The sequence below is a fragment of the Coregonus clupeaformis genome, chromosome 1 (genome assembly GCF_020615455.1).
Source record: "Coregonus clupeaformis isolate EN_2021a chromosome 1, ASM2061545v1, whole genome shotgun sequence".
NCBI lineage: Eukaryota > Metazoa > Chordata > Actinopteri > Salmoniformes > Salmonidae > Coregonus > Coregonus clupeaformis.
The window spans coordinates 20518840-20531664 of record NC_059192.1 but is presented as its reverse complement, the minus strand read 5'-3'; the positions used below and the strand labels follow the sequence as shown (position 1 = coordinate 20531664).

General features: G+C 46.8%; 1 protein-coding gene across 4 annotated transcripts in view; it reads right to left on the bottom strand.

The window, feature by feature from the left end:
• The window catches only part of usp22 (ubiquitin specific peptidase 22), a 37408-nt gene that overhangs the window by 3495 nt on the left and 21088 nt on the right, over positions 1-12825 (bottom strand). The window contains exons 3-12 of one of the 4 annotated variants that reach the window (XM_045209695.1): positions 12274-12387; positions 11843-11944; positions 9223-9389; positions 8709-8856; positions 4734-4836; positions 4103-4261; positions 3743-3869; positions 3479-3570; positions 2367-2429; positions 2062-2211 (exon numbers count right to left, since the gene is read on the bottom strand). In XM_045209695.1, coding sequence (XP_045065630.1) covers positions 2062-2211; positions 2367-2429; positions 3479-3570; positions 3743-3869; positions 4103-4261; positions 4734-4836; positions 8709-8856; positions 9223-9389; positions 11843-11944; positions 12274-12387 — 1225 coding nt within the window. Of the gene's footprint in view, positions 1-2061; positions 2212-2366; positions 2430-3214; positions 3390-3478; positions 3571-3742; positions 3870-4102; positions 4262-4733; positions 4840-8708; positions 8857-9222; positions 9390-11842; positions 11945-12273; positions 12388-12825 lie in introns of those variants that run through there. The other 3 variants (XM_041848961.2, XR_006657679.1, XM_045209700.1) reach the window with 3 other exon arrangements.

The window sequence follows — 12825 nt, the reverse complement described above, 5'->3', positions numbered from 1 at the left end:
GGATGGGCTACAGGACAATAGGCAAGCAGCTTGGTGAGAAGGCAACAACTGTTGGTGCAATTATTAGAAAATGGAAGAAGTTCAAGATGACGGTCAATCACCCTCGGTCTGGGGCTCCATGCAAGATCTCACCTCGTGGGGCATCAATGATCATGAGGAAGGTGAGGGATCAGCCCAGAACTACACGGCAGGACCTGGTCAATGACCTGAAGAGAGCTGGGACCACAGTCTCAAAGAAAACCATTAGTAACACACTACGCCGTCATGGATTAAAATCCTGCAGCGCACGCAAGGTCCCCCTGCTCAAGCCAGCGCATGTCCAGGCCCGTCTGAAGTTTGCCAATGACCATCTGGATGATCCAGAGGAGGAATGGGAGAAGGTCATGTGGTCTGACGAGACAAAAATAGAGCTTTTTGGTCTAAACTCCACTCGCCGTGTTTGGAGGAAGAAGAAGGATGAGTACAACCCCAAGAACACCATCCCAACAGTGAAGCATGGAGGTGGAAACATCATTCTTTGGGGATGCTTTTCTGCAAAGGGGACAGGACGACTGCACCGTATTGAGGGGAGGATGGATGGGTCCATGTATCGCAAGATCTTGGCCAACAACCTCCTTCCCTCAGTAAGAGCATTGAAGATGGGTCGTGGCTTGGTCTTCCAGCATGACAACGACCCGAAACACACAGCCAGAAGCATCTCAAGGTCCTGGAGTGGCCTAGCCAGTCTCCAGACCTGAACCCAATAGAAAATCTTTGGAGGGAGCTGAAAGTCTGTATTGCCCAGCGACAGCCCCGAAACCTGAAGGATCTGGAGAAGGTCTGTATGGAGGAGTGGGCCAAAATCCCTGCTGCAATTTGTGCAAACCTGGTCAAGACCTACAGGAAACGTATGATCTCTGTATTTGCAAACAAAGGTTTCTGTACCAAATATTAAGTTCTGCTTTTCTGATGTATCAAATACTTATGTAATGCAATAAAATGCAAATTAATTACTTTAAAATCATACAATGTGATTTTCTGGATTTTTGTTTTAGATTCTGTCTCTCACAGTTGAAGTGTACCTATGATAAAAATTACAGACCTCTACATGCTTTGTAAGTAGGAAAACCTGCAAAATCGGCAGTGTATCAAATACTTGTTCTCCCCACTGTACGTACATACATACATACATACATACATACAAGTAATTATTAATGATAATGAACAAACAAGATAAATCAACAGAAAGGGGAGATGGAGTTTTGGATTACATTTGGAGCGGACGTCTCCACTGACTGACCACAGCCTATTAACTGTAGCTGAAGTAGGTAAAAGTTGCCCCTAACCAGTAATACAGGGTCAGATATTAATTTTAAACCACTACAGGGTCAGATATTAATTTTAAACCACTACAGGCATAGCCGCGGAGGTGGGGGCAAATGCAGAAAGAAAAAATATTGGCTGTGCTGAAGATTTCTATATCGGTACGCTAATACAGGACTAGTAAAGGCCCAGTGCACTACTTTTGTGAAAAAATGTAAACTAAATGTATTTGAGTGTTTAACAGCATTTGTAACTTGAGTCTGATAATTATATGTACAAAACAGTTAATCTGATAATACTTGTGACATATACAAATACTTGCTTGATATATTTGATCAAGAAAAATATTTAATTTGATGTGGATGTTTTGGGTCTTTGCCCATACTTTGCAAATTTTTATGTCAATGTTTGAGGACATGATTTTGCTCTTTCTGGATTCCATTAGAATGACAATTGCAGAGAAAGGGACAGGGCAACAACTCTTACAATTCCAATTATTGAATCTTACTGTTCTTAAATCATACAACTACCTTTTTTTTGGCAAAGCAGAGATGCTGCAACAACAAAGAAACGCCCACGCTACAGACATCTATATCGGTCCGATAATACTAGTAAAAGCCCAGTGTACTACTTTTGTGAACAATTTGTATTTTTCAAAAAATTGATGTTTAATATTCACCCCCCCAAAAAAAAAAATTCAGGGGGTGCTGCAGCACCCTCAGAACCCCTACTTCCTGTGGCTATATTTTCAGGGCTTACCCTTCACTGTCTAACACGTCCTTGATGCTGGCCTTGGTGATGACGGCGTCGTCACACTTGAACCACTGGTCCTTGTGCTGCCGGATGAACGTGGTGTAGTGACCGCTTTCCAGAGTACCCTGGTGGTTGACCACCGCAAACAGAGAATACCTGGGAGGGACAGAAAGAGAGATAAGAAGCGAGGCAGAAAATAGGTGAGAATTGGTTCAAGTCAAAGCAAAAGAGAACATAAGAGCCAATTCACTGTCATTATATTGTTCTTTATATGCAATCTAGTACCATTGTTAGAGGGACAGTGCACGTACTTATTGTCGTTGTTGAACACGTCTACTGAATGCTGGTACTGTCCGTTCATCCTACTCTCTTTACTGAAAGACACACAGACAACATGTCAGAAACGATGAACAAAGGTTGTCATACTAAGCCATCTTTAGACTTCACTCTAGGGATAGTTCACCAAAATGACAATCACATTTTGGTTTCCTTACCCTGTAAAGCAGTCTATGGACAAGGTGAGACAGCAATCCATGCTTTGGTTTAGTTTCCCTGGCACTGTTTCCACATGCTAACGCTAACAGTACCAGGGAAACTAAACCAAAGCATGGAATGCCATCTCACATTGTCCATAGACTGCTTACAGGGTAAGGAAACCAATGTGATTTTGTAATTTGGGTGAACGATCCCTTTAATATCACACATGTACATTACAATGAATCCTAAAGCACCCCTATGAAGTTGAGTTCGCTATGACATTAACACCTCACCCTGCCATGCACGGTTTCTAATGAGGCCCCTGACTGACTGCCTGGTGAGATACTAACCCTAGAGATTACATTCCCACCTCCACAACAATATAACGCATCTCTTTCATACATACCCACACATTCATTCAGTCAATTAATTAATGCAGTTCCTGGCATCGCTCTTTCTCTCTGGAGGAGAGCGATCTGAATCCATTTGAGTCCCCCTCAGCAGCAGGTGTTGTTTTGACATGCTGTGCATCAGGGGATATGCACAGGGGGTTCTGCGTTAGTGTGTGCGTGCGCACACACACACACACACACACACACACACGTGTTTGGCTAATTAAGTTAACACACCAATTACATACACAGAAAATGGGCGTGGTTGGTCTGACAGCACATACACACACCTATTTAATTCTATGAGAGAGCAGGGCTGCATTTCAGTTGACTCAAGGGGCTTCCTTTCCTTGGGGCTTCCTTTCCTTGTCTCCTTCCTTCGTTAGCACTGATTTGAGAATTGCCACGTGAAAGCTACATGGCAAGGAGACCATCAGTGGGCTGACTTTCACTTGGTGACTTCACCTGGTGAAAATATGAGGAAGTGACTTCAGACTATTGAGATGCAGCCCTCATCTCTTCCACGGTGGGACTGGCTCATTGTTCAGACTGACCTGGAGGCCATGAAGGGAGTCATGTCCAGCTCTAAGGGGAAGGAGACGTACGTAGGGATCTTCCTCCGCAGCTTCGCCGAGTGTTCAAACCGCTGGGGAGAGGAGAGAAAGAGGAGAGCGAGAGAGAAAAATAAGATGAAGAAAGAGAGCGGGTAGAGCGATAAGTGGTAGGACATGAGTTTGAAGTGGAAAATGGAACTAAACCTGGAGCTCTCACTACCTTTTACACAAATACAGAGAAAACACACACACACACACACTCACTTTGAGGTGGAAACACGCCACAATGGGGAGCTTCTTCATGGTCAGCTGTTTGGTGGACTCCTGGTAACTATGGCAACCGCTACATTTGATCTTGGCGCTGCTCCCCAAGTGCTCTGGTCGGGTAAATCTGCGGAAGACGGGACCATGGTCAGAACACACTTGGGTGAGTGTGTGTGTGTGAAAGAGATTGGTGGTGTCCCCTTTGGATGTGGAGAGAGCTGGACAGCAGACTAGAGAGACAAACAGGAAGTGGAGAATCGTGATGAGGTACCGGAGTAGACAGTCAGAGTGGTGGCCCCTGATAGATGGAGAGAGGGATAGAGAAATAGAGGGAGAAATCGAGATAAAGGGATGAGATACCTGCGTAGACAGTCTGTGAGCGTGGTGGCCCCTGAGAGGTGGCTCTCTCCGTTGAGTGTGCTGCCGTCCCCCCCGGGGCTGAGGGGCCAGAAGGGTGTGGACGACCCCGGCAGGTCCAGACTGATATCCCAGAACGGGTCTATCGTCGTGGAAACACCACTACAGGACGAGAGGGGAGGAGTCTGAGGGAATGGCACTAACGTTTGGGCTTTGACAGACCTGAAGCCTATGGAACCATGTTATGACCCCACCATATAAGTAGTCACAACACTTTGACAATATTAGTTTGCATGCATCTATGTATGCATGTATTCAAAATGTTGCACAAATGTTTCTATATCAGTGTATCAAACGAATATAGTGTAATGCTCCATGTGTCCACCAGGTGGGGGTAGAACACTGCTACAGCAGAGGGAGTGAAACAGTGGGTGGTGTGTGTCTGTTCAAATCAGTCCCACTCTCCCTGACTCACTGCAGAGGAGAGGGGGTCAGACCAGGACTGACAGTGAGTGATGTAAAACATGATGCACCAAGAGCACACACACACACTAAGTAAGGGTGAAGCATAAATGTAACATAGAAGAAAAAACCCCACTGACAAACAAGCACACACAAAGAGAGAGGAGCTTACTGGCAGACTTGACATGTCACGTCAGACTGCAGGCCTCCAGTGAAGATTTGGTCGATGATGCAGTTGCAGTTATTGGGGTTGTTAGCCTTCTTCCCGTTACCATCTCCTTGGTGAGCACAGGGACACAATTGAGAACTACCATATAAACCCTCCCGTCCCCCTTACCACATTATCAGAGAGACGGAGTGAGAGAAAGGGGGATGGTGGAGGAGGACACAGAGCCAATCTAACACAATCAGTGCTTATGTAATGAGTGACTGTGTCAATTAGTAGCCTCTCAGCTCATATCATCTCATTCAGGCTGTCAGTCAGTTAGCCTCATCTCATCCAGGTAGTCAGTCAGTCAGTAGCCTCATCTCATTCAGGCTGTCAGTCAGTCAGTAGCCTCATCTCATTCAGGCTGTCAGTCAGTCAGTAGCCTCATCTCATTCAGGCTGTCAGTCAGTTAGTAATATCATCTCATTCAGGCTGTCAGTCAGTTAGTAGCCTCATCTCATTCAGGCTGTCAGTCAGTTAGTAATATCATCTCATTCAGGCTGTCAGTCAGTTAGCCTCATCTCATCCAGGTAGTCAGTCAGTTAGTAGCCTCATCTCATCCAGGTAGTCAGTCAGTTAGTAGCCTCATCTCATCCAGGTAGTCAGTCAGTTAGTAGCCTCATCTCATCCAGGTAGTCAGTCAGTTAGTAGCCTCATCTCATCCAGGTAGTCAGTCAGTTAGTAGCCTCATCTCATCCAGGTAGTCAGTCAGTTAGTAATCTCATCTCATCCAGGTAATCAGTCAGTTAGTAGCCTCATCTCATCTAGGTCAGTTAGTAATCTCATCTCATCCAGGCTGTCAGTCAGTTAGTAATCTCATCTCATCCAGGCTGTCAGTCAGTTAGTAATCTCATCTCATCCAGGTAGTCAGTCAGTTAGTAGCCTCATCTCATCCAGGTAATCAGTCAGTTAGTAGCCTCATCTCATCCAGGTAGTCAGTCAGTCAGTAATCTCATCTCATCCAGGTAATCAGTCAGTCAGTAGCCTCATCTCATCTAGGTAGTCAGTCAGTTAGTAGCCTCATCTCATCTAGGTCAGTTAGTAATCTCATCTCATCCAGGCTGTCAGTCAGTTAGTAATCTCATCTCATCCAGGCTGTCAGTCAGTTAGTAATCTCATCTCATTCAGGCTGTCAGTCAGTTAGTAATCTCATCTCATTCAGGCTGTCAGTCAGTTAGTAATCTCATCTCATCCAGGTAGTCAGTCAGTTAGTAATCTCATCTCATCCAGGTAGTCAGTCAGTTAGTAGCCTCATCTCATCCAGGTAGTCAGTCAGTTAGTAGTAATCTCATCTCATTCAGGCTGTCAGTCAGTTAGTAATCTCATCTCATCCAGGCTGTCAGTCAGTTAGTAGCCTCATCTCATCTAGGTAGTCAGTCAGTTAGTAGCCTCATCTCATCCAGGTAGTCAGTTAGTAATCTCATCTCATTCAGGCTGTCAGTCAGTTAGTAGCCTCATCTCATCTAGGTAGTCAGTTAGTAGCCTCATCTCATTCAGGCTGTCAGTCAGTTAGTAATCTCATCTCATCCAGGTAGTCAGTCAGGTAGTAGCCTCATCTCATCCAGGCTGTCAGTCAGGTAGTAGCCTCATCTCATCCAGGTAGTCAGTCAGTAGCCTCATCTCATCTAGGTAGTCAGTCAGTTAGTAATCTCATCCAGGTAGTCAGTCAGTTAGTAATCTCATCTCATCCAGGTAGTCAGTCAGTTAGTAATCTCATCTCATCCAGGTAGTCAGTCAGTTAGTAGCCTCATCTCATCCAGGTAGTCAGTCAGTTAGTAGTAATCTCATCTCATTCAGGCTGTCAGTCAGTTAGTAATCTAATCTCATTCAGGCTGTCAGTCAGTTAGTAATCTAATCTCATTCAGGCTGTCAGTCAGTTAGTAATCTCATCTCATCCAGGTAGTCAGTCAGTTAGTAATCTCATCTCATCCAGGTAGTCAGTCAGTTAGTAGCCTCATCTCATCCAGGTAGTCAGTCAGTTAGTAGTAATCTCATCTCATTCAGGCTGTCAGTCAGTTAGTAATCTAATCTCATTCAGGCTGTCAGTCAGTTAGTAATCTAATCTCATTCAGGCTGTCAGTCAGTTAGTAATCTCATCTCATCCAGGTAGTCAGTCAGTTAGTAGCCTCATCTCATCCAGGTAGTCAGTCAGTTAGTAGCCTCATCTCATCCAGGTAGTCAGTCAGTTAGTAGCCTCATCTCATCTAGGTAGTCAGTCAGTTAGTAGCCTCATCTCATCTAGGTAGTCAGTCAGTAGCCTCATCTCATCTAGGTAGTCAGTCAGTTAGTAGCCTCATCTCATCTAGGTAGTCAGTCAGTCAGTAGCCTCATCTCATCCCGGCAGTTAGTTAGCAGACCAGCACAGCCATGTCCCCTCATTCTCCTCCTCTGTAGTTCAGTCTCACCCCCTCTCTCACATTCCTGCTTTTCCTCCCACCCTTTGACTGCGGCTTAAGTAGAGAGTGTGGGTGCCATTTGAGTAGAGGAGTCTACTTTCTACAATCTGTGTGTGTGTGTGTGTGTGTGTGTGTGTGTATGTAAGCGTCTCTGCCCCTGTATATATAGAGCATTCAGAAAAAACAGATATACCTTATTTACTTAAGTATTCAGACCCTTTGCTGTGAGAGTCGAACTTGAGCTCAGGTGCATCCTGTTTCCATTGATCGTCCTTGAGATGTTTCTACAACTTGATTGGAGTCCACCTGTGGTAAATTCAATTGATTTGGAAAGGCACACACCTGTCTATATAAAAAGGTCCCACAGTTGACAGTGCATGTCAGAGCAAAAACCAAGCCATTAGGTCAAAGGAATTGTCCGTAGAGCTCCGAGACAGGATTTGGTCGAAGCACAGATCTGGGGAATGGTACCAAAACATTTCTGCAGCATTGAAGGTCCCCAAGAACACAGTGGCCTCCATCATTCTTAAATGGAAGAAGTTTGGAACCACCAAGACCAAGAACCCGATGGTCACTGACAGAGCTCCAGAGTTTCTCTGTGGAGATGGAAGAACATCCATCTCTGCAGCACTCCACCAATCAGGCCTTTATGGTAGAGCGGCCAGACGGAAGCCACTCCTCAATAAAAGGCACATGACAGCCCGCTTGGAGTTTGCCAAAAGGCACCTAAAGGACTCTCAGACCATGAGAAACAAGATTCTCTGGTCTGATGAAACCAACATTGAACTCTTTGGACTGAATGTCAAGCGTCACATCTGGAGGAAACCTGGCACCATCCCTACGGTGAAGCATGGTGGTGGCAGCAACATGCTGTGGGGATGTTTTTCAGCGGCAGGTACTGGGAGACTAGTCAGGATCCAGGGAAAGATGAACGGAGCAAAGTACAGAGAGATCCTTGATGAAAACCTGCTCCTGGGCACTCAGGACATCAGACTGGGGGCGAACGTTCACTTTCCAACAGGACAACGACCCTAAGCACACAGCCAAGACAACGCAGGAGTGGCTTCGGGACAAGTCTCTGAATGTCCTTGAGTGGCCCAGCCAGAGCCCGAACCCAATCGAACATCTCTGGAGAGACCTGAAAATAGCTGTGCAGCGACGCTCCCCATCCAACCTGACAGAGCTTGAGAGGATCTGCAGAGAAGAATGAGAGAAACTCCCCAAATACAGGTGTGCCAAGCTTGTAGCGTCATACCCAAGAAGACTTGAGGCTATAATCGCTGCCAAAGGTGCTTCAACAAAGTACTGAGTAAAGGGTCTGAATACTAATGTAACATTTCCGTTTTTTTATTTCTAAGAAATTAGCTTTGTCATTATGGGGTATTGTGTGTAGATTGCTGAGAAAAAATACAATTTAATAATAAGGCTGTAAATGTAACTAAATGTGGGAAAAGTCAAGGGGTCCGAATACTTTCCGAATGCACTGTATACACAAGGTAGGTCTAAGGCTTATAATGTAGTGTGTGTGTCCCATGATGCAGACCTTTGCAGTGGCGGTGCAGCACATCCAGGGCAGCGATGAGGAACTCGTGGGCATCCTGCTGCTCGTAGCCTGCTAGGTGGCGCGCGTGAGTCCACACCAGGTGCAGCAGCCGGAAGGGAATGTGGGGCGAACGGTGGCCCGAGTAGAACTGACAGAGAGAGAGGAGGAAAAGAGCAGGGAAGAAATGGGAAACGTTAGGAGGAGAGGCAGAGGATGTGGAAAAGAGGGACAGATAAAAATGGGACAAATAGATGGGGGATGAAGAGAGGGAAAGAAAGTAAGGGAAAACAAGGAGAGAGAAAAGGTTGGAGATGAAACAGGCACTTAAACCATACTACGTACTAAGTACGTCCACAATCATGGCTTTAGAGGGAGAGAAGAAGAGAGAGTGTAGTTGGGCTGAGACGGATGGACGATTTAGAAGAGGTTAGACAGCTGTAGAGGTGGGCTGAGAGAGAAAGAGGTAGGAGAACGTGTGAGACTGAAAGAGATATATATATTTTTAACCCCTTACCTCCTGAAAGAGCTGTGACATCTCACACACCAGACAGGAGTTGGACTGCATCTCACACTTGTGTCTGTCGGACAGGAAGAAGTCCCGCAGCAGGGGTGTGTGGGTGAGGGCCTGGACGATGCAGTTCATAAAACACGTGTTGCCCAGATTGATCAGACCTCGAAGACCTGAGGGAGACAGAGAGAGAGAGAGAGAGAGAGAGAGAGAGAGAGAGAGAGAGAGAGAGAGAGAGAGAGACAGCGACACAGCGAGAGAGAGAGAGACAGCGAGAGAGAGAGCGAGAGAGAGAGAGCGAGACACTTAGAAACAGAGAGAAAACCCATCTTGAATATAATTTCCAGTGCCTAAACCACCACAGTAAATGAGAACCAGTGTAGGCCACACTATCACAGATGGCCACAGTGGTCCCTAGAGGAAGGTTGAAGTGAACACAGCAGCCCCACACTGGCAGGAGGACAACAGGGTAAGAGACCCACAGAGATGGGAGACCCTGACAGGTGAGATCAGGCACACGCGCCACACACGTTGGCCCTGACCAGCTGCTCACGCTAGAAGTTTAGTTACAAGAAAAAGAGGGACGGAGGGAAAAGGAGGGGGGCTGGAGAGGAGGGAGAGACAAGAGCGAGGAGTTCGCTGCCTTCCGGACACAAACCCCATTCTCTGTGTGTGTCACCTACGGGGGCAAGAGGGCATCATGACAAAAAATAAAAATTCACATTTTATATTTCTCACCGAGAGAGAGAGAGATAGAGAGAGAACGCAGAGGGAACGCGAGTGGTTAGCAGCTAGCAGTAGGCTGCAGCGATGCTGTTTAACACCATTCATTCTCCATCTCTGAGCTGTTCCCTAGCTGTGTGGAGGAGGGGTGAGAAAGAGAGGGGTGAGAAAGGAAGGTCATTTTCCCCACTTCATAAACCCCTGATCGATAACATACTACTGAATATTTGTCTCTCTCTTGCACAGACACACGCTAAAATACCATGCTCTGAAGCCTGGACATGCTCCAAACCCGTTGTTCCTGACCACCTGCTCACGCTACAACCCTGTGAGTTTAGTTAAAAGAAAAGAGGGAAGAGGAGAGACAAGCAGATCCTGTCAGAGAGCGGAGGCTTCTGCCTTCTGGACATGAATACATTCCCCATCATGCACCATTCTCTGTGTGTCACATAGGCTTCAATCAGGTTCAATGTACTTTGACTCAGCCACACACAGGCAGCTTGACAAAAAGACATTTAGAGTTGGGCTTTTTCATCTCTTCCAACCTCATTACATTTAGCATAGAGAGAGGAGAGGAGAGCAGAGGGACAGCGAGCGGTTAGCAGTAGCCTGCAGCGATGCTGTTTAACACCATTCATTCTCCATCTCAGTCTGAGCAGAGCTGCTCCCTAGCTGTGTGGAGGAGGGGTGTGAATGAGAGGGCGATGGAAAAAAAGAGGAGAGGATAGGTTGGTCTTATTTCCCCACTGGAAAGCACTTCATAAAACTCAGATCCCCCCCAGGAGAGACTGGGGGTTCTATCCACCCACGTGCTCCATACACCCACAGTCTGCACTGCAGCTGCGGTCATCACACTGAACCTCATAGGGAATGACCTACACCCATATAGAGAAATGCAGACCAGGGTTGCGTTAGTCTGCCTCCTTCCTCTAACCCTTCTGTGTTTGCAGGTCTGGTGTGTTCAATATGGCAATGGCTCCACCAAACATTATAACTTCCTTCTGCTATATCGCTTATCCCATCATTGGGTTTCTTCAGATTTGGAAACACAGAAAGGGGAGAGCCTAGGGTAAGGAGCTAGGATAAGGGACCAGGGTAAGGAGCTAGGATAAGGGACCAGGGTAAGGAGCTAGGATAAGGGACCAGGGTAAGGGACCAGGGTAAGGAGCTAGGATAAGGTACCAGGGTAAGGAGCTAGGATAAGGTACCAGGGTAAGGAGCTAGGATAAGGGACCAGGGTAAGGAGCTAGGATAAGGGACCAGGATAAGGAGCTAGGATAAGGGACCAGGATAAGGAGCTAGGATAAGGGACCAGGATAAGGAGCTAGGATAAGGAGCTAGGGTAAGGGACCAGGGTAAGGAGCTAGGATAAGGGACCAGGGTAAGGAGCTAGGATAAGGGACCAGGATAAGGGACCAGGGTAAGGAGCTAGGATAAGGGACCAGGGTAAGGAGCTAGGATAAGGGACCAGGGTAAGGAGCTAGGATAAGGGACCAGGGTAAGGAGCTAGGATAAGGGACCAGGGTAAGGGACCAGGGTAAGGAGCTAGGATAAGGGACCAGGGTAAGGAGCTAGGATAAGGGACCAGGGTAAGGGACCAGGGTAAGGAGCTAGGATAAGGGACCAGGGTAAGGAGCTAGGATAAGAGACCAGGGTAAGGAGCTAGGATAAGAGACCAGGGTAAGGAGCTAGGATAAGGGACCAGGATAAGGAGCTAGGATAAAGGACCAGGATAAGGAGCTAGGATAAGGGACCAGGGTAAGGAGCTAGGATAAGGGACCAGGGTAAGGAGCTAGGATAAGGGACAAGGAAAAGGGACCAGGGTAAGGAGCTAGGATAAGGGACCAGGGTAAGAGACAACTCTTGCTGTAGCCAGCCTGTGCAGCGCTGGAGGTGCCCTCACCGATGGTGCAGTTTGACGTTATTCTCCGGCGCTTTGGATTGTGCCGCAGCAGCTCCAGCTCTCGCTTGGTGGGCTCCCACGTCGAATACTTCTCCCCTACACCTGACACACACACACAAACGACAGGAATTAAAACACTTTTTTTTTAAACGAGTGCAGAGCGGAGAGAGTGGATGTGGGGACTTATATTTAACAAGCGTATAGGTAGCTGAACCATAAGCCAAAGCGGAAGGGAATACAAAATATGGAAACATACATGGCCCAAGGCAGTGGAATCTTTTAGGGAATATGGGTGTTTTTTAACACAACGAGAGGTGCCTTAATGAACTACACTGTGGATCCCTAAAGCTGCACCTATAGCTGAGGTGTCAGTGTGCTATGTTGCAAGCCAGAGGGCCCTACTGAGGGATTGAATAAGGGAAAGAACCTACCTTGCAACTTCCACACTTTCCTTTGTTCCTCTTTGGCAATCTGTTCCATGTCTTTGTCATATATGTAGTCTTGGCACACAAAGCAGTATATCCCGCCGTACAATAGATCTATAGCTGGAAGAGAAAAAGAGAGAGAGGAAGAAATTAGAGATGGGAGGAGGAAGGAAGGAATAAGCTCAAGGCTATGTTGGAACATTCAACAAATTTGTAGCCCTCAAGTTAGTTGTTGAGAAAGGTGGGTATGCAGCTAGCTAGTCCTCTTCTTGTCCTCCTGAACACGTTCTATACCTCTGCAAGGACAGCTTACGTGCTGACATCTTTACTTTTCTACTAACACCCCTAGCGCAGTCGAAAAAGACAGTGAGAGAAATGGGAGTCCAGTTGACGACCATTCATGCAGGTACCCACACAGACAGAGGGAGAGATCCACCTCTCTATCCACCATATCCTCCTCACCTTTTCAGCGACCGCAGCGCCAATAGCTGTTGGCAGTTCCCATGACAACCTGCCTATTCAATTGTCTGCTTGAGGCAGACGTTATGAGCATCAGGT